At 36.0% G+C, this 22,948-nt stretch overlaps 1 protein-coding gene across 1 annotated transcript in view; it reads right to left on the bottom strand.

Annotated features, from left to right (window-relative positions):
• Positions 1 to 635: 635 nt before the first annotated feature.
• The window catches only part of gabra1 (gamma-aminobutyric acid type A receptor subunit alpha1), a 55,432-nt gene continuing 33,119 nt past the window's right edge, over positions 636 to 22,948 (bottom strand). Inside the window, exons 9-10 of the mRNA XM_028812741.2 lie at positions 5,640 to 5,842; positions 636 to 3,555 (exon numbers count right to left, since the gene is read on the bottom strand). Of these exons, the coding sequence (XP_028668574.1) occupies positions 3,247 to 3,555; positions 5,640 to 5,842 (512 nt within the window). The 3' untranslated portion in view covers positions 636 to 3,246. The remainder of the gene's footprint in view (positions 3,556 to 5,639; positions 5,843 to 22,948) is intronic.

Below are 22,948 nucleotides of genomic sequence, written 5' to 3'. Positions count from 1 at the left end.
CAGCCAATGAATTATTCAGCCGAAGTACATCAAGGTACACTACTGGGGCACCTATATACCAACAGCAATACACCTGCATAATGCCTCACTGTGACTGTTTTCTTTGTTTGATGTCATTTTGATGTGTATCCGATTTTTTGTCATAATATAATAATATCTATCAAGTTATTCATTTATTGAACTACTGCAGATGATCAAATTACCCCCAGGGCACCAATAAAGATCTATCTATCTATCTATCTATCTATCTATCTATCTATCTATCTATCTATCTATCTATCTATCTATCTATCTATCTATCTATCTATCTATCTATCTATCTATCTATCTATCTATCTATCATGCCTTGAGGAGGTGTTTGGCATTGAAGCATTTTGTACAAAATGAATGCTGTTTTTTATTTTTTTAACCATGAATTTATCTAAGCATGTTCATGAAATGCATGAACGGCTAGAGGGACTAATGTTTGTTGAACTCAGAAGAGGAAGGTAGTCATTTACACTGGACAATGGATTTCCAACCTATTATTGTTATGAAAAATACAAATACAATGAAATATAACAAATGTATATGATCTAACAACCATAGATACTACACATATGAATGAAAGTAACAAAAACAGACATCACACAGAATTTATTTTAAAACTGTATTTTATTTATTTTCCTTTTATTGCCAAGTCTCTGTATCACTGTGCAATAAACATTCAGTGTCATTTCTCAAAAACCCCAAAAAAGTAGCAGTAACCTTTACCACTGAAATATACCATAAGTAAAGGAATACTAATTAATGCTAATAAATACATACCAAAACAATGTATAAAAGCTAAATTGAATACATCACCTCTAGTAAAGAGTTCAGCTTTATACAATATCTGGTTACTTTTAAACACAATGGTCAAGAAAAGAACAGAAAGGAAAAGAGTGGCTCAAGGTGGTTCTTGCATAGCACGAAGCAGACTACTTGGATGTAAATTAAATATCTAATGTGCAAAATGCATATCAATAGGTAGATACAAACAATCTTTAATGTGAACGTTTTTAAATATTTATACATATATATTTATACCCATAATAATAAATGTCAATATAATAGGTTGATCTATACATCTGTATTTATACATAATACTTCAAGGGTCTTCATCCTTAGTGCAGCTTTATATGGACTTGTTTGCCAAAATTTGCATAAAACAGTAGAAAAACTAGTACTTGCCATACTGGGAAAGTATGCATCACCTTGACAGGTCCCTGGGCTGATTCATTACTGCTGAGTGGCAGTGCCTGATTAAGTAGTCTGGGTCCATCGAGAGCTCTACTGCTGCTTCAGATAGACAATGCGACCAGTTTAAATGCATGAAACTTACTAAAGGATCCAGGTCCTGGATCACTGCGACTGAAATGCTGCAAGCAGGTTACAAAAGTACCACACTGCCATGGAGTAAAGAACAAAACTAACTAAATAACGACAAAAATAGAAAACGGAAAAGCTTAAATCTGATATTGCACTCTGACTTTGAGGATTTTTACACAGTATATATTATACAGAAATTCATTGTCTGAGGTCGACATAAAGCTACCACAGTAATGACCTCTTTGAAAAAAAGTTCATTATCTGCAAAAAGCCCTTTCTATTTAAATATTGCTACATTAACATAATGTGTGTAAGGGAATGCTTTAAAGACAAGTCAGGAATTTGAATAAGTAATTTGACTTTATTAGCAGAAAATAGTAAAAGAAGCAAGTTGTGGACTAACGGACTTTACTTGCAACATAAAAGCAGGAATACAGAATACAGGATGTACTTGGATCCATTGTTTTGCCAAGCACTAGTTTAGCAGATAGTTACCAACTGAAAATGCATCTTTAATGACGGAAGGCAGTGTAGCTGGTATTGTATAATAATGTAACTGCTGAAAGTGACAAAAAAAGGACATATTTTAATATGCTCTTGTTTGACTGCTTCTTTAATTCTAGCTTTCTTGCAATCCTAACAATATGGACTTCCATAAAAGGCACTGCTGCTCAGCCAGCAGTGTGCATGCCGTGCAACCGAAACTTTCAGGGCTTTTGATTTTCTTTAACTTGTTTGCAAATACCAAAGGATCAATTCCATAGAAAGCAGAAACAAGTTTAAATAATAAGAATAATTTAATTCTAAATATAAAAAGCATTCCTACATTAAAAGTTATGGATACATTCTTCTTCCCCATTGCTCTAAAGACATATATATATATAGTATATATTTATTATTATATATTATATACACATCCATTTTCTGAACCCGCTTATTCCAATACAGAGTTGTGGGGTGCATATAATCACTGGACAGTTTACAAACTTGCATTTAAAAGTCTACTGGAAGAAAATTTGCCTCCATTTTACACAAAGTGACACACACTTGTACATTCTGCATCAACCGCTTTAACATTGTATCTCAATAAAAAATTTAATGTTACTGCCTTTCTCAGGTTAAGAATATTTATACTGCTTCATTACAGTTTGCAAAGCTTTACTCAATTTTAGCATTAGTAATGCTAGAGAATATTTACAATCAAACAATAGGAATAATGCTGTAAAGATAAAACAAAACATATATATATATATATATTTTTTTTTTTGTTTTAAATACTGACGGAAATAAAATGTATCCGCTGAGACATGTATTTATTGCTATTGCAGAATCCCTATCTTGAGTGATGTAAAGGGAAAAAAAGATGTAAAATAAAAGCAGCTCTGTTTCTCTAGCATTTTGGAAGAATCTATGACTTATTGACTCAGCTATGCTTTGTGAATTGAAAAATCAGACATTTTTAGGCATAATAGCCAAAATGTTAACATATTAAATGGAAAAAAAAATCCCAGTCCATGCAAATATCTACCGCACGTTAGTTTTTTTTCCAATAAAATGTGTTAAAAAGTTAATGGTCCAATGCAAAACAATACCAACAAAATCCTTAATATTAGTTAGGTTGTGTGCACAAGTAGATTAATATTCTCTTTAATATATACTATGATAGCATAATTTAAGAGTAACAGCACACCTTTCCTAACAACCTCTTTAGGATCTTAACCACATTGCTTAATGTTTCTGAGGGTGCCATTCCTCCTTTAAATGCTGAAGATAAACTTTAGTTAATATTTTTATTATTAATAATTCAATGGCAGAAGCAATGCAGCAAGTAACTGGACCATCCTTAAAAAGTCAACACATCTTTGTTTTAAATGGACATTCATAAAACAAGTGAACTTAGTGAGGTTGAAATAAGCCTTTGATCTGAGGCTCCCTGTTTAAATATGTTGCCCAGTAGACCAGGTTGAAGGTTCCAAAAAGTAGTGGGAAAGCTATTCGGGACATCCGGTCAATTTTGCTCACACTGTTAAAGGTTTTTTTAGCCTCAGGAGGTTTGGGTTTGGGTTCTTCTTTAGCATCAGGGGGAGGAGCGCTTTTTGCAATTGTTGCCAAACCTGGGTCTCTGGCAATATTTGGGGCATAGTTTGTTGCTGTTGGAGCATATGTGTTATTCTTCTTTATGAGTGATTCTTTTTTCTTCTTTGGCTAGAAAGGAAAGAGAAAGTGCTCATTATTTTACTGCCTGCTACACTTTGTGTTCAGACATTACATCTAACACAAGGTCTTATTCTTCAATGGATTTCTTTCATATCACCAACTGATTTCTCGTCATAACCTTGAGGCTAGACAGGTCTAGTGAAAAATATGATACTGTACATGGTTTTGTGATGGCTAAGTGAACTTCATAAGGCCAACAGCTAGAAAGTAATATCACCTGTGCAAATAAATTAAATATGTGAAATAGGTTGTAAATGTGTACTCTAATTCTTAAATCTGCTGAATCCATTCAGAGCTCTGGTGATAAAACCCTATCCTGGTAGCACTGGGTGCATGGTAGAACCCAACCTGGATGGCGTGGGGGTGCCAGTCCATCATTGGGCCCACTAATGCATACATCCACACTTGAGGGGCCATTTTACACTTTTTGATTACCCTGTCAGCCATGTTTTTGGAACATAGTACCTGGGGAACAGAATGCACATGCATGGGTATAAATTGAAAATTCCACATACATAGTGTCTGGGCACAGCATGCAAACCCAGGACTTGGGATCTGTGAGGCAGCTAAACACAGCACCACTGTACTGTCCCTAAACATGTCTGTACATACCAAATATATTTTTAATTTAGCCAATAAACATTGAGACCAATTCCACCCATCCTCAGAATTTGATCATTCAACTTAGTGATGTAATAAGATGTAATAGTTTTATCCCCCGTGATATTTATTGTGTAATTTCTCATTAATTTTTAGAATTTTATATTAACTGTGAGTGGCAAGAGGTTGTTCCAGGAACCTGGGCTCAATTCCATGCTAGTCACTGCATGTTCTCGCTCATGATAGTTTTCTCTCAGTTTCTTTTTCTCATCTTTGCATGTTTGGTTAGCTGGAAGCACTTCATTAGCTGAATGTGAGTGACTGCTCATGGATGTGTGCGTGAGTGAGTGTGCCTTTTCATCAACTGGTGTCTAATTTAGGGTTGACTTCTGTCTTGTGTCAGAACTTGCTTTGGCTCTCCTTGAACCTACATTGGTATAAATAGAATAAAAATAGATATATGGATAACTACCATGCGGAATAAAGAGTTCTTTAGACATTTACAAAAGAAAGCAGAGATAAAGCCCTTGAGCCATACTATATCTATAATTATATCTGCCTATCTATGCATATATACAGTATGTACTGTACATCTATATATCTATATATAAAACTCATTTTTTAAATGGGTGTCTTGCAATGGACTTGCGACATATCCAGGGCTGATTAGTGCTTTGCTGCTGCCAGGATGGGTTCCTGTCCCTAAAACCATGATTTGTTTCTTTTTTTCTTTTTTTGTTTTTTATGAATATATTCAATTTCAATGTCTTCCACAGTTTTGATTCACTCTACATGGCAAGCACTTTACACGTGGAAGCTGCCTTACCCATACATTGTTCCTTTTCAACCATACTTATATTAATTGAGTGAATGTGCCATTTGCTCACTTCAGTGTGTTCACCCAACTAATTGAAGTAAAAGAAATGAACAATAACAAGCATTAAATATTATGTGAAATTAACAGATTTGTTAGATACTTAGGATTGTTGTAGTACGTATGACTAACTATCAAGACAAATGGATATTTTGGGGATTTCTTTAAATACAAAGAAAAGAACAGCATAAAGAGAGATGCATATTTGTTGTTTATTCAGAGTTTATCTTCATTGCTGCTGGTCTCTTTTGAATATGTATAGTTCTGTATAAATTAATGTGCAGGACATGAGGTGAATTATTCTCTTAGCGCCACTATCATTCACTATTAATAGTTGGACTGTATAGAAGAAGGATCAAAGAAAGATGCGTCATAATCTATTTAATGTATACACATGCACATACACATCAATCAGTAAGGTATTTAGGATGAGCTCTTTGTATGTCATTGTATGAATCCTGCCTTTATATACAAAGAGCGATATCAACGTGTATGCTGCACACTGCTAACATGGTGTCATTATATGAAAAGACATTTAACAGAAAGTCTCAGTGAGCACTCTTTATTTTAATCATAGTGTACAAAAAGCAAAAAGTACCTTTTCAGGAACAACGCTTTTCCCATCCCAGGCATAGCTTCGCTTTGTGAAGTAATTTACTGTTGCAAACTCAATAAGAGCAGAGAACACAAAAGCGTAACACACTGCAATGAACCAGTCCATAGCTGTAGCATAGGCCACCTTAGGCAGAGAGTTCCTAGCACTGATGCTGAGGGTGGTCATGGTTAGTACAGTTGTGACTCCTGCAGTGAAAGAAAAAAAAGAACAGCAAAACAAATCAAACGTCACAAATTCCAGTTCTTTGAACTTCTGATAATTTTATCAAGAAAATTTGACTCATTGACAGCTTCCTTCTCTTTGACTGAAAATGGATCTTTAAGCCATACAGAATGTTTTGTTTGCCATTAGGCAAAGAAAAGAAAGCTTTTTTTAACCCCTTGTTTAACATGAATGATAATGCCAGATTATGTCTGCAAGTCTAGAACATATTTTTACTGTGCCCGCAGCAATCACTCAGTATCTGTAACATAAGAGAATTTTACAAAAATTTACAATGCTAACCAATAGAAGTGCTGGCAGCTATCACCTAGATGTTTGTGTTTATTAGGGTTTAAATGCTTAGGATCACTTTTGACTTACACCAAGGAGAAGTGGTTATGTGAAGAACAGACAAAAGATCAACGGCCAATATAGAAATTATTTTGAAATTCAATATTCAATTCATCCTGTACGTGAACAGAAACAGAAATGTGTTAACCTTACTGATAAACTGTGTGTTTGGCCAACAATATCCTGCACAAGGCTGAGGATACCAAACCCACTCAGCTCCCTTAGGTCCAAGTTCACAGTGGGAAATCAAAAGCTGTCATGTTGGCTTGTTGCGTTTTCTTTCATGCTCTCACTTCAAAGGACAGAATTAAGAGCAAAGAGATGAAAGCTGTCAGTCAGCAGGCAAAAAAAGTGTATGTCAGGGGCCAGGGTGAGAGTACAAGAATTCAGAAAAAAACCCCAAAAACAAACAAGTCAAACAAGGGTCGGAATAAAAATCAGACAAAACAGGAACAAATATATCAGACAAAATCAACAAGTAAAGAAAAAGCAAGGAGTTATATATATATATATATATATATATATATATATATATATATATATATATATATATATATATATATATATATATATATATATATAAACAGGTAATGTCTGTCTGAGAAACTCAAAAACTGAGAAGTCAGAGAAAACCATGCCAGCCTCTCACATAAACTTTATAGAAATGTAGAAACACCCTAGAAGACATCTGAGCACTGCCATTATCAACTAGGTGGGAATGTCATAAAAGAAAACAAAAATGTACGGCCTCAAGTGAGACTTTATTTTCACTTTCCGTCCCAATTAAACAGTCAGATCACAACAAATACTCCAAACTTAATTTTTTGGTATTATAAAATCAGTCAAACTCTTTATTTATTATTTCATTATACTATTAATAACCTTGTGAATTTCCCATCGGAATTAATAAAGTATCTATCTATCTATCTATCTATCTATCTATCTATCTATCTATCTATCTATCTATCTATCTATCTATCTATCTATCTATCTATCTATCTATCTATCTATCTATCTATCTATCTATCTATAAAACCTGTATGGTTTTACTGCACCTCCCTAAACAGGTTCAATGTACTGGAACAACCCAAGGTGTGGTGGAATAACGACTGACACAAAGAAATTGTGAATGACTTCAGAAGTGATTTTTAATTAGCTCATTTGTGAAGGGGACCCTGACTAACTCCCAGTTAGACACCCACTGAGGAAGTTGAGCCATCTCAGGAGATTCATCATCTTCTCATTCCTTCCCAGTCCAACCTAAAGCGGTGTTAAGTACACCTCTTTATATGCAGCTCCTGCAGCTATGGCTCTGCAGAATCCTGCCTTTTTAATTTTTATGTTAATTTATTGAGTATTTAGAATTGTGAATGCAAGTTGTGGTATATCCACAGCTACACTTAACGCAAGCCCAAGTCGCTTACTAATCAGACAATAGATAGATAGATAGATAGATAGATAGATAGATAGATAGATAGATAGATAGATAGATAGATAGATAGATAGATAGATAGATAGATAGATAGATAGATAGATAGATAGATAGATAGATAGAACTAAAAACAAAAATAAACTCACTGGTAAGCACTGAAACAAGAATATTGAGAAATTACTAATACATGAATGCTGAGAAATTACCTTAAAAGACAATAAAAGCTACCATTTTTATTCCTTCTTGCAGCACTGAAATATAAAGTGGAATGAAAGTTGATGTAAACTGGATGTATAAACACATACACTGTGTTGAATTTACATGGTGCAAACTGAGTATGTGAAAATTTGTCCAAAATGGAGGGTGTGAGGCACTTCACTTGAGGCTGTGATACCACTTTTTGTCTCCATGTGCCACCAGGGTTGAAAAGGTGATCCACTCAGAGGATCCAGTGGTTTTTACTGCTACCTAGTCAGTTAGGAAGCTGGAGAAGAGCACAGAGTTGTATTTCTTAAACTATGGGATGAAATTGAGTCATGGACATTTTGTGATGGGTCACCTCATGGTTGTATAGTAAAATTGTCCAAGACCAAATTCTGTGAAAGATTGCCTCCATTTAGCAAACAATTTATTATGGTAGTATGTGATCTGAAATGTAGCCTATAAACAATGATGTTGATGCATCAGAAAGAACTTTCATTTCTAAGGCACCACAAAATAAGTATTCCCCATGACCCGACAATATCTTACAATGAGTAAAATAAAACTGAGAAGAATGACAAGTAAAACCAAATATAAGAAAAGGGGAAAGAGGTGGGAATGATGAAGACAAGCCTGTAAGGCCAGGGTGTCCAACTCCGGTCCTGGTGGGCCGCAGTGGCTGCAGGTTTTCATTCTAGCCATCTTCTTAATTAGTGAGTCATTTTTGCTGCTGATTCACTTGTTTTGCCTTATTGACATGACTCAGATCCCCTTAGTTGTTTCTTTTTCCTTAATGATCAACCAAACAATAATGAGACACAAAACAAGCCACACCATGACCAGCTAACCTGAAAATAAAGAAAGATGAAGGTCTCTGTCATGTCAGTCTGCTCAGGTCACCAAAACATCTTGACGGTGGTCTTTGCAAAAACAGAAAATCAACAGTCTGCTGTGGCAGAATGACAGCAGCGACAAGTCATGATATTCAATAACGGCTTTAATTAACAGCAAGAACTGGCTTCTCATTAAGAAACTGGTTGGAGTTTAATGTTCCAGTTTAGCTGGTCATCTGTTGGCTCATCTCACGTCTCATTTCTGTTTGGCTGCCATTTAATGAAGAAACAAATTCAGAGGAATGAATCCTTAAAAACAGGGTTATGAAATGAAGGGAAAATGAGTTAATTAGCAGTGAAAACTGCTCACTGATTAGGAAAAGGGTTAGAATGAAAACCTTCAGCCACTGCGGCCCAACAGGACCCCTACTGTAAGGTGAAGAGACCATGGCACTAACTTGAAATGTCAAAATGAAAATAACGGGTGGGGAACATGTGTGTGATGATTTCTGGGATGTTGTGGGGACTGAGTTAATGGCCTTGGAGAACTGGTTGGTGCCTGATCATGTATTCATTGTTGTGGCGTACACTACATCTAAAGCTATAACAAAGTTACAAATAAGATATTGTATTAAGTTTTAGATATTGTGTTAAGTTTTAACATGGCTCAGTGAAGAAGAATTTATTCTCATAACACTATTTTAAAGTAGTTTGATAAGTTTCAGCCTACTTGCAGTGTGAAGGATGTGTTTGTTGGACCGTTAAGAACTGTAAGAACACCAGAAAATATCAAAACGATGAGACAGGCTTTAGAGTGGAGCTTTCAACATTCAGCATGATGTCAGTTGGTAGAATTAAACATTTCAAACTGAGCTGTCTGCTAAATTTTGAATCTATATTTATTTTATCACCTGCATAAAATAAAAATATTGCATTATTTTTTTAGGAATAATCTAGATAAAAAACTCAACTTTTTTTTACTCAGTTTGTTAAATTGTTATTTGAAAAGCAGGATGTGTTGAAAAAAATGCATTTATAAGAATGTACTGTTAATGGTGCAGTTTATTATTTAATGGTAAATAGGCTGCATTAATTATTTATTTTTCATTACTTTATTCCTTGTTTGGCACCATGAGTCAAATAACTAAGTTAAGTGACAATTCAGACTCTCCTTTCAATTTCAAAAATCTTCATATCCAAACACCACACTCACTATGAAGAAGAATTTATTTCTCTTATCTTTACTCAAGCTTAGCACCATAGATTTAGATCTCAAGAATCTGTTTGCTGATTTGAATGATAATTATTGTTTTATCAATAATGTTTGCTTTCCATTTTTCTCATTTAATAATATTAATGTAAGAAGTAGGTTTGAATGAAAACAAAAAGATTTTCTGTTTTCTTTTTAATTACATTGTATTGTTACCAGTAACGGCAAATACACTTGACTTGAGCATTCATAGCTTTCATACTCTTTTTCTGTACGTTTAGCATTCGTTTGCTCAGAGGTTGATGCACTTGCTGCTTCCTGAGCAGCTCTTCTTTTCTCCACCCTTCTCTTTTTTGTTGGCATCTTTTCGTGTTAAAACTGATTAAGTCAGTGCTTGTGTTGTAATTACTTAGTATGTTTTCTTTCATTTTTCACTTAAGCTGTCACTTAAGTCTGCAATCTGCCTCAAGAATGATTTAAGATATGAAAAGGTAGGGGAAGTGACAGTGAAGGTGGTAGGGATGAGAACGGCACCGGTATGCATGTGCTGCACGGCCGCCCTGCTGGCCACTGCCAAGAGTTGATTCTACAATAAAGTAAAATAAAAATAAAAAGAGAAATAACCTTGGAGGTCAATCATCACCCTGAAAGCGGATAGTAGACGTCACATTGTATATGTGTACCAAATTTCAGGTCAATAGTTCAAACGGTTTGCAAGCTACAGGTGATTTAAAATCCTGGACAGACAAATGGACAGCCACGGTAGTGTATTATATATAAAGATTTGTCTATGTATGGCTCTGCTGTCATTGTGATAATAATCTTCTTCTTGGGCCACAGTTTGCTAACAATTTTCTTATTTGGTTCATCAGGTTAAAAACGTTAAGAACCCCAAACTTAGAGGAATTAGAAATTACCAGGTTCAGTCTGAGGCTTTAATGACCGTGTTTTGTCCTTCCTGTTGAACTTTACAAAAATAAAACAAATAAAAGCCAAATTCTGAGGCTTCTTTTCTGCACCAATTACAGGACTGAAGAATAGTGAATTTCATTAATAAAATTTGGGCATTTCATTACTTTTCTAAAACTCCGATACCAGAAAAACAAATCCCTTGAACGGTAGAAAACAGAGGAAAATCCAACATAATCTTTGCTTTGGAGCACCATGAAGATTTGTGCTTTGAATGCATTTACATACATTATGACAAAGTGCTTAGAAATACTGTGCCAGCATAGAAATGCAACAAATAAGAATGGATTGCATACATTTCTGAGATGTACAGTAGTAATATAAAATTTCACATTTAATTCTCAACATCATTGGCTGACCTTCCCCGTACTGTGACCGTATTAATGTAACATGTTTTATGAATTATAAAAGAAATCTACATGACTCATTGCAGCTTCTTTATACCTTACTCTATTACTGTTTTTGATGTTATTCTCTGATACTTTCTGTTGCTTAGAAATGAGCCTCAGAAATTTAAGAAATATAAAGAATAAATCATCAGAGCATTGTGAGGTTTTTGAGACCCTGAAACTCCCCCAGCAGCGCAGTGTGCCAAAACTCTATTGACACAGGCAGGGATTGCTTGTCAGTTGCGGAGGCAACTGCAGGTTTGCAGATTAGCCATGTAATGTGCCAGTCGGCCGATGGTTGATGCAGTGAACAGTCTAAGCCGGCCACTAACCTGGCACTGTGTGCATTGAAGTGGCAGCTCGTGTTTGAATAAAGACCCTTACTGTGCCTGTTTTGAGGGAAATAAAGTTGGTTTTCCTGAAGCCTATGGACTCAGCATCTACTCTCGGGTGCAAGACAGTGACTCACGCATCACAGTATATAACGCTGATCCTAGTAATGGGCTAAACATTAGTGTAAAACTACATTTAAACACAATAATGCACACAGAAGAAAACTGGAAGCGTGTCAGTGTATTTGTGTCTTAAAGGTAATGTTTAAAGGGGGATAAACGTTAACATTATTCAAAGTTATTGTCTGTCTGTATACCTGCATTGTTATCACTTTAATTTAATATTTTCTTTATCAGTATGCTGCTGCTGGAGTATGTGAATTTCCCCTTGGGATTAATAAAGTATCTATCTATCTATCTATCTATCTATCTATCTATCTATCTATCTATCTATCTATCTATCTATCTATCTATCTATCTATCTATCTATCTATCTATCTATCTATCTATCTATCTATCTATCTATCTATCTATGTCTTTTTTGTATTGTCCTGTATATGATCTTTGTGTAATATGTGAGCCTACCCTCTTTAAATGTATAACCCAGAGTACAATGCAATTTGTGCAAACAAGAATGGGTGAATGATCCAAATGCTTTAGTGTTGCACTTATTTGATAGCAGTAAAGTAGCAAAAGCATCAGTGAATAAAACAAACTATAAGTTTCAGTTTAAAAGAGGTGAGTAGCCTGTGATTGAGTCTGTCTGCAAGACATTTTACCATTCTGATGTTCTGTTAATTTTATCTCTGGGAGACATTATGAAGCAATGGTTAGCAATGTTGTCTCAAGGCACAGATCACATTTTTGGCCACAATAATAGATCCAGCATAGCTGGCAGATGTTTCCCTAGCTTTCAGGGCCACTTAAAAGACCACTGCACCGTTATAATCCCGTCAAAACGAGTTCAATTTCTCCTTCCCCATTGACTTCAATGCATTTCAATGAGTTCTGCGACGTTCAAAACAATTTCCATGATTTCGCCAAATGTGAAGTGAAGCAAATTCAGCAGGGTTTGCTAATCACCAGTGGGCAGCATGGTGGCACAGTGGTTACAGCAGCAGACTCACAGATCCAGTGTCCTCAGTTTGAGTCCTATGCCCAGTCATTTTCTGCAAAAGATGGCATGTTAGGTTAACTGGCGATTGAAAATTGCCCCATATGAGTGAAGGTGTGTTGTGAGTAGGCCCTGCTATCAACTGATGCCCTAAATGAATGTATGATTGTTCTGTGATGTAATTTAGTGGAGTAAATACACTTTGAAGTTCTTGTTCTTTTGTGTTGGAACTCTTATGGTGGCTAAAACACAAGGACAACAACATATGTAACATTCTGAAAAATCGAACCCACACCAACATAGTCTCAGATGGAGTGAAATTGCTTAAATGGATGAAACATAAGCCCCCATTACGGTGACAGCTTAAGCATTAAATCTTGATTAGTTACTATGCTGCTTGCCAAACTTCTGGCTGCATCCAGGATGCCCACACTCTGTTGAACTGAAAAATAACCCCTTCCCAGTCCATAAAAATAACCATCTATATTTTTAGAAAGAAACGAGCAGAGGCGATGACAGTGATGAAACATCCCAAACTGACCAGCAACAGTATTTCTAAAACCTTTTTTCATTTTATATTCGTTCCTTTCCCATTGCTCAATTACATTGTTGCAAAGCATTGTGCAGATGACAGCAGTAAAACACAGCAATAGCCAGAATTAATTACAAAAACAAATTATTAAAAAAAAGAAAATTAAGCACACAACCCTAAGCAGGTAAGCTGTCTCCACAGGCTGTTTTTGTACAATAGAAACAAACAAGGTCCTACGGGCAAGAAAAGCTGGTCAAGGATGAAAAAGCTTATGACATGTTTACCACCATGTCCAGTTCTCCCTACAGATTGCGACACAGATGTTCTGTCCAGAAAAAGGCATTCAGCTCATGCAAATACACCAGGAGAATACCTGCAGGCCTGAGGACTCTGAGATGAAATAGGAAGAAGATCTGTCACAAAACAGTAAAATTCTCATTAAACTGACTAATGACTGCTTCCCATATTTTGAATGTGCATATGCACACGTTTTTAACTGCTCCTTTTCATTAATATTATATTATTGTGAGGACTACGGGAATGCAAATGCTATTTGCATTCACAATAAACCACATATTCAAAATAAACTTTACATTTTCTTGATTTGTTTATTGAAACATCATGTTTTTGGGAACCCTTTAGTTTATGTGTGGCAATAATGCATCTATTGCTCAAATACTGTTATCTAATAAGATTTTAACAAAGGCTTCTTTTGGTCTTCATTACACTTACAAAGCATCAGTAAAGTGGTTACGCATCTCATTTCTGTGCAGTGTAGCACATTAAGAGCGTTTGGTATGCTGGTACAACTCATTTTGAATATGAAGGATTCACAGGTTTTATATTAAAGTATGTAATGTCAAGTGAACTACATCTCACTTAAGTCATCTCTGATCATTCCAAAGTGAAGTTATTTTAGAAGACCTCATTAAAGTGATAAATAACCATTTTGCTGAAGCTTTGTGAATGTTAATAAGACTTTTGTGAAGCTATGTGACAAAGGTGCAGGCTGACATATCATGACATCACAAAGCTGTAAGATAACAGACACTGACTGTAGTCAGAGCTAGCTATACTTTTATGTCTAGGGTTTACACAGAGATGCATCTCTGCTGTCATGGATAGCAGGTAACAAAACATCACCAGTGGCGCAGCGGCATATTCTGAGCTTACATGGCTAGCATTTGTATGTGGGCCTTGTTGGAATGTAATGACGCAACAGCCAAAGAGAGTTGCATTCAGTCAGTTGGTTTTGTGGTTGCTGACCACTGGTTACGGCAGACTGCCAATGTCCACATTAACCTCCCAATATTTCAACTTGACTGTGCAGCTCCATACAGCTCATCTAACTGTGTAAGTACTGTGTTTAGTTGGTAACTTAGGTATTGAGTTGTTTTGTCTGGGCTTTATCCATGCTGGATAAAAATAAATTGTTTCAAATATTATAAAAAGCATATGTTTTTGCATATTCTGAAAAAAAACAAACAGGTTTGGCAGGAAGAACTGATAAAGAAATGGAATGAAATCAAGATCACTGAGGATCAACTAATGAAATAATTGAGTGCCACTGCTATTGAAAAGAAGGGATCTCTAATGAGATCTACTGAGAAGACAATCATCTACTGCCACAGTAGGAACAAGCAGCCAGGTGATAATTCGGTTTAGCAAAACACCACTTTAAAGACTGATCAGAATTTTGCATTGCTCCTTTGAGAGTGTTACGTTTAGCTTATGGGGAAGGGCCTTACAATGTGACATCATTACTGCAAGGGGGTTAGGAGATTTGTGATGAAATGTGACGGTGGCCAATTTTGTGCCAAAATAGTGTAACGTCATTTATGGACGACCCCTATTAGAATGGCAGTGTTGTACTAGCATCTTGCCCAAGATGAGATTTTGCCTTCTACTAAAGGCTGAAGCTGCAATGTAAAAAGTAGGATCAGAAAACACTGATATGAATGGCGGCTATTTGCATCCCATTGATTGAATTTCATTTGTAATTGGCACAAGTTATTAACCAGGTGTAGATAAGATGCCAGGTCACACAGCAATCATACCCAGCTCCATATAAAGCCAACACTTGGAAATTTGAGGCAAACTAATTGACCTGACTGCTCATATTTAGACAGTAGGTAAATAAAAATACAATTTTATGATTTAGGAAGACATGAAAAATATAAATGGAGATATGACAGTATTTTTACTAAGCAGGTAAAGTGCTATCAACAGGAAAATATAATGTTTAATGGTAAAATATTTTCCTTTCTACATTATTTATTACATCAGAAAGAATCAATACTGAAATGTATGTTTTGAACAGAGCTCCTCTTTAATTATTCATAAGAGTAAATTATTGATATTAAAATGAGGTTGCATTAGTGTTTTGAATTCTGTTATTTATTTGTTTATTTATTTGTTTATAACATAACATACCATTTCAAACATGTGTAATCCAATTTAGGGTTGTGGCATCCAGGATGACGGAGATTTTCTTGGCATCTCCAGATGCAGTGATTAAACCAGCCCTATGATATGGACTATTCCACTGCAGGCCCACTCATGCACACACACAGGACAAAACTCCAAAGAACCCAGACAAAATTCACAAAGACATGGTAAGAATGTGTAAGTTTCCCATGGACAGGATTCAGATTCAGGACGATGGGTTCATGAGGCAGTATCAGCACCAACAAGATATACATCATTCATCTACTTTTTTTTTTGTAAATTTCTTCAAGTCCTCCTAATAAGGGTACAGATCTAAAGGTAGCTATAATGCAAATTTCTACTGGAAAAGCTAAAAGTGTTTATTTGCAAGTGATTTTTTTCTTAAAAATTGAAGAAGAGTTTCCAATATATTTGAAGAGTAAATTTAACATTAAACAAGTGATAAAGCTCACATACAAAACATTCGGGTTGCATTCAAGGCCTTAGATAACTGTTTTCAAGCTAGGGGCATTTTTTTTACTTATGCTCATTTTCTTCAAAAATCTGTTTTCATCAATGGGATTGGTATTTCTGGAAACTCTCACCAGTTCAGAAAGCCTAGAAAATTTCATAAGCAAAACTAGCAAAGCCTGGTTATTGTTATAATTGTGTGGAGCATAATAGTACAGAGTACACTGCAGATGGGATCAAATGCAGACAGTAGTTTTTCATTTAGATTGTCAGACATACGCATCTGAGGATCTCCTTAGTGGCTCGATCGAGGTAAGGAACAAACCGCCTGGGTGAAAGGGGGTGCTGTCACTAATATTCTCTACTTCTTCTCTCTCCGCAGCACCTAGAAACCACCTAGTGAGGGCACTTAGCTTCGCCCCTTCCAGCCTGCATAATATAAGAAGCCCTGCCTCTTGGAAGGAGGCGTCATTTGTGAACAGAGCAGGCCACAGGACACATCTCCAGTGATTGACCCTGACATACCATGGCAAAGAGCTGGATTTCTTTTGTTGTTTGTTTTGCCCAAATGGGCTGTTTATTTAAGCCAAAAAAGCTTGATATTCTGTTGGACTTCCTTATTAAACGTGAAGTCCCAGCTATTCTCTGCTCCTACAGCCTGTCATTCCAGCACCTGGCCACAAGACAGAAAAATATTTTCCATTCTTTTATAAGAGTACAAGAAGATGACATTCTTGAGGAAGAGTGTTACTACTACATAACTGCACACATGCATTCACAATATATTCCATGTTTTGGATATCCTACTTAAAAATTAGGAGAAGTATAGTAGTTGGATTTGTGATTGAGTTTTCCAGATTTAAGTACGTAAATCACAGTCACAGATTATTTGCTTTTGAATATTGTTGGTATGAGAGACAGTACAAACTGAAAATGGAGGTCAACATGAAGGCAGGGCTGCTTTTTTCATAAAAGAGATAGTAAAAGGGTTAAAAGCAAACATAACTAGCATATCAAAATATTGCATACTAGGATTCAGTGTTGGCTTCTTGAGATTCAGTTTTTATCAAGGCAATGTATGGGATGTGATACTAATTAGAGGGTGTAACTTGGCAAATATCAGATCCACGTGTAATTCCAGGATCAAGCTCTTTTAAAAATGCCAACAAAGAGGTGGAAATTCAGTAGAAGCGCAATTTTAAAGCACCTTTTGTTTTTCACAGTAATTCTACATTGTAGCTTCCTTAGACAATGGGACAGTCTAACTGTATAAAGCAAGACAGTAAGGTTTCATAGCTTTAGCAGGGGGCTTTATTTACTTTGATATACAGTATGTATTGATTTATTTTTATTGCTTTCTGTACAATGCTGGTAGTTGCCTGATGTCTCCTGCATTTACTTAGCGTCACTGGTTGTTGAGTTCGCACCTGCTGCGAGGTCTGCATGGACACTTTGTGACTATGCGTTTGCAAGCTAATCCTGAAACTGGCATGTGACAAACTGTAGCAGCAGATTATGTTTGAAAGGGAGGGGTGATTTGCAACACGTACGTTGTCAGAGTTCTCTCGATCTTTTTAAAGAACTACTTCACTCCATCTTTATGATGCTCTTTGCTATAGTTTTCCTGACAGTAATGTTTTCTTATTTGTTTGTCCTGCTTTTTCATTCTCTCGTTCGCTAGCTAAGCTAGATGTAAGATATGCCCTGAGGCTGGCGTGTGAATGAGGAGGGTTCTGCCCCCCTCCCCTCGGCCCGCTGCATCTCTGTCGGATTTGCGCAAATAAATCGGTACCGCTACTGAACTATAATACTCAAAATCAACTGGAATGTTCAAGCAAATTATAGACAAAAACTGATCTAAATCCGTGAAGTAGTTCTCTTGTGAAAAGCAGACAGACAGACACAGACAGACAGACAGACAGACAGAAAGACAGACAGACATTGGATTTTATATATATAGAGATAAGACAAATGTCACAGAAAGTATGGTTCCATTTGTTTGGTCTTGCATGGGGTGATTATCTTTGCATGAATTATGCTTATTTACAGTTTGTTGATTTTTTTCACAAGTTTTTTTTTTTTTTTTTTTTACTTTTAATATTGGTACTTTTGACTAATTGTGGAGCATCCTGCCAGGATCTTAAAGTTGAAAAGAACTTTAGTAGAAATAGGCAAGACAGAAAGGCGAAACATTTCAGTTCCATAAATCGAACTTACTGTAGACAATCCGTATTGAGCCTTAAACTTACTCCCAATCATTACATACTCATTTTAAGATAAATCCTTTATGAAGACTGCGCCAGCTGGTCTTTCTGAGCTGGTTAATTTGCAGAGAATGGCTAAATGAAGGCTTCATCAACTATTGTGGAAGAGAAGGTTTTGCTCTGATTTACTTGAACTTCCACGAAGAGTAAAACATAGTTTCCAGATGAAACCGAATGGGAATTTTCACAGCTAAAATAACAGGCACTGAGTGTCTTCTCACAATTGTAAAATAAGAGGGCATATTTGTTTTTTCAGTTCTGAAATGTATAAATTAATTCCAGTTCTATTAGGTTCTGGTTCATTTATATTGAATGCAATAATCTCCAAGTGGAGCATACAGCTATGAAGGACTGATCATGGCATTCTTTCATCCTGTGGCTCTAAAAATATATCCAGTCTTTAACAGTAATAGTCTTTGATAAATGGAAGCAATAGATTTACAGCTCCTTGCCATTAGACAATCCAGTTGAATCTGCAATTTCATCTTGAGCGTGAGCAATACTGGGAAAGCCAATAAGGTATACGTTTGCTTACAGAAAAATGTAACATGACGGCTGTATCAAGTTGAGAAGATTCTGTAATATATGCCCAAAGGTAATCATTTTTTTAATCTTTTGCCATTTTTTTTCTTGCCTGGGATTATATATTTATCTTATATTCTCCTATATGAACATAGGTTCTTTTCTACTCATGTAATGTGATGCTGTCAGTCGTGCAAAGTGCTTAATCTGTACTTGATCGTTTTTGTGATTGTAAAGTCTTATTGAACCATTTATGAACATCTGGAAAGAAAAATACCAGTATACCATAAAGCAGACATGAGGTAATGCACAGTATAAATATCCACCTATAAATGTTACCACTGACCACTCCATAGAATACAGGTGCATGCATTAGAAAAGATGTGCAGTGTGTTTATTTCTTTTTCCAGACTTATTTTTCTTTAATCTTTTTAGCTTGAATTTTATCTGTGGGCCTCCTTGTATCTTACACTGAATTTACCATTACAAAGTTTTTCTACGAGAGTGTTTTAGCCCCAGGCAATGCACATGTCCTTCTGAAAGAACAACCATGATGAATTCTACGGAGTGAAAATAGGTCTGACTTGACACAGGATGTTTGTCCTTCCCATGTGAAGATGCTTACATACTCACTAATCACGGCACCAGAGATTGGTGACATGCAGCATATTGATTAGCATATGCAAGTAAGAATTTCACCGTACTCTATACACATGACATTAAATAAGACCATAGCTTATTGTCCAACAAGGTAATGAAACAAATTTTATTTTTATGCCTAACACTCTTTGAAAAAAGTCCTTATCCCATGTTCCTCTCAAAAGCACAGGGCATTCAAAATCATTCTAAAGCTCAACATAGGGGTTAGCAGCTGTGTTATGACCAGCTTCCTATGGATGTAATTAGTCTGCAAAGCAAAGGAAGCAAAGGGGTTTATATTCTGACCTTTGCAATTCCAGAAAGGATTGGCTGTTAAAGTAAAAACACAATAATTAAGATGCATATTATAAGGCTTCCATCTGTCCTAGCGATAGAAATGGTACCGTTTCACATGCAAAACACAAATCACTAGTTTCTTGTTTCTCTCACGTCATAATTTGAAATTGTTGAATAGAAATCTTAACCTTGGTATAAATGAGGGTCAGCCAATTAAGTGAATATTCGTTTGAGGGGCAAACCAGAAGGTGTTGAATGCTTAGTAGTTATTCTTACACAAAAATCTATCTTTTTAATTCTTTTTCTAGCAGGACTTTCCTTTTTTTAGGTAAAACAGAAACTTTTGTGGCCCAATAAATGCAAGTTATCACCAATATACTAATAACCCAATTGTGCTTCACTCACTCAGAATATGGAACCAATGTAGAAAGCATTTTAAGATGGAGAATCTTTTATCTGTGGCACCTCTGCATGAGAACCACCTTTTTCAACCCTTGCAAACATATGCAGTTTTTAATATCTGGAAAACATTTGGGATTAAATTGCTTAGAGATCTTTATATAGACAACATCTTTGCATCCTGTGAATAATTACATTCCAAATTTAACTTTCCAGCAACACATTTCTTTCACTATCTTCAAATTAGAAACCTTGTTAAACAGAACCTGCCCAATTTTCTTCATCTCGCACCTTCCTCTATGCTGGAAAAAATATTGATCAGTCTCAAGGACTCAGACAGCATTTCCGTAATATATAAAACCATTTTACAGTCCCTCCCTTTCAAAGATCCAAGAGCACAGTGGGAAAAGAATCTCTCACTCAACATATCAGAAAAGGAGTGGAAGGGAGCAATGCAGAGAATTCACTCGAGCTCCATATGCGCAAAGCATAGAATTATTCAACTCAAAGTTATATATCGAGCACATCTGTCTCGCTTAAAACTGTCCAAAATGTTTCCAGGGCAAGATCCAACCTGCGAACGTTGCAATCAAGTCCGAGCCTCACTGGGTCACATGTTTTGGGCCTGCACCAAATTAACATCATTCTGGACAAAAATATTTAAGAGCCTTCCAGACAGCCTTGGAGTCACAATCCCTCCTAACCCATTAACAGCTGTGTTTGGTGTTCTTCCAGATGGGCTTAAAGTGGAGAAGGACAAACAAACTGATTGCCTTCACTACACTATTGGCACGCAGACTTATTTTAAACTGGAAGAATCCTAACTCTTCTCTTTTAAGTCAGTGAGTAACTGATATTTTATACTATTTGAAATTGTAAAAAATATAATTCTTACTTAGAGGATCTGTGCAGGACTATTTCAAAATCTGGCAGGATCTAATCAATAATATTTTAGAATAAGCTCTTAAAGCACTGAGGAAGTAGATTCTCTTCCCATTTCTTTTTCTTCTCCATTTGTCTTTATCCGCCTATTAAACTCATCGATTTATTTATTTTTACTAGCTTTAAGTTTTACTCCGTTGGCTATGCTCTCTTTCTCAGGGGTGAGAGTTGATTTGTTTTCAATCCTATTTTTTATTAAAATTGATCTATTTGTATGGAATGATGACAATAAATCAATAAAATTAAAAAAAAAAACAGAAACAATGTCAGTGCTGTTATGACCAGGAGTACGAAAAACAAATCAGTACACACATGGTAACAGACACCATCTTTGTAACAAGAGTGTTATAGTATCCACCCTAAAAACAAGCAAAGGAAACAAAAAATAAATAAATTAAATTAACAAAAAAATTATATATACATATTTTAAAAGCCAGCCCTGACACAAACAAGCGTAGGACACAAGTTCAAACACACGTGTGTTTTTAATTTCTTTTTACCTTGTGGGCAACGCCTTTCCTGTTCCCACAAGCTCAACACAGTCCCAAACACAACACAAAACATTTTCCTTTTTCTTTTCCTTTTCTCCTCTACTCCTCCTGGCAAGCTTCATCTCCCTCCTCCCGACTCTGGATCTTGGAGTAGTGGCTGCTGGCTCCTTTCATAAATGCACTCAGAAGTGCTCCAGGTGCTTGATGACCTATTTCCAACAGCACTTCTGGGTGTATCTTCTCTGTAGGGCTCAGCAGCAGCTACAGCATCCCCTGGTGGCACCCATGGATCCCAACAGGGCTGCACCAAACTACAACACCCATGAAGCCCTGTGGGAGTCCTAGGCAACGTTGCAACCCAGGGGAGCTGCCATTTAGCGCTCGGGGGGAAGGCAAGGGCCCTGGTTGTCTGACACAATATAAATATATACACACATATTCATAAGCCTTTCTCAACTGTTTGTGCAACGTTGATACTCTTTGAGCACAAGTAGTCTAGTAGCGCAAATTTAGTGCAAAAAAATAAAAATAAAAACAAAGTTGCCCTTTGTGTCTGTTATCTTTTCTCGGATTTGTCCTTAACTTTAATGAATCTTTTTCATAACCCTTCAGACACAACCCACACAGACCAATTGGTATCAGGCAGTTTATGAAGGAACGCCAAATGGACATCTTTTTCTCAATCTTAGCCAATTCCTAGTCAATCCTTCTCTCTCACAGTCTTTGAAGGCACCTTCCCTAAGTTATGATACATTTTACATCCACTTATGGCTTTTTAAGATAGAGGTGTTTCAGGTGCATCATTTCCAAATCAAATAATATTTTTGGGACAAGTAATGACCTTGGTGCAGAACAACCCACTGACAATCAGCTCGCCTTATAAAGAACATTCATGGCACACAGACTTTAAGAGCATTTTTAGTACTGCTTACAGACTTTGGTACTTGAGAGATCTGAAGTACAGACAGAGTGTGTTGTACATTGACATAAGAAAGTGAGCAGACAACTTGCTGCTTGATTCTTTAAGCACTTTGCCAAACTGTCTTATGACATCAGAGAATATCTAGTAGATTAAGCAGCCACACTGTATGCTTTGATTCTAGTAAACTCAATACAATTAAAAAGTTAGGCTTATCATTTGACAGTACTTAAGAATACTCATATTGAAGGGAATAATATTCAACATAAATATTATCAATGTTAAAACAAGATAATTAAATGCAAATGAAAATGATTTGTATGACTCCTTAGTGATATCTCCACAGGTTACACTCA

The sequence above is a fragment of the Erpetoichthys calabaricus genome, chromosome 11 (assembly GCF_900747795.2).
Source record: "Erpetoichthys calabaricus chromosome 11, fErpCal1.3, whole genome shotgun sequence".
Taxonomy (NCBI): Eukaryota; Metazoa; Chordata; class Cladistia; order Polypteriformes; family Polypteridae; genus Erpetoichthys; species Erpetoichthys calabaricus.
Note: the sequence above shows the minus strand (reverse complement) of the source record. Positions and strands in the feature narration are given on the sequence as shown.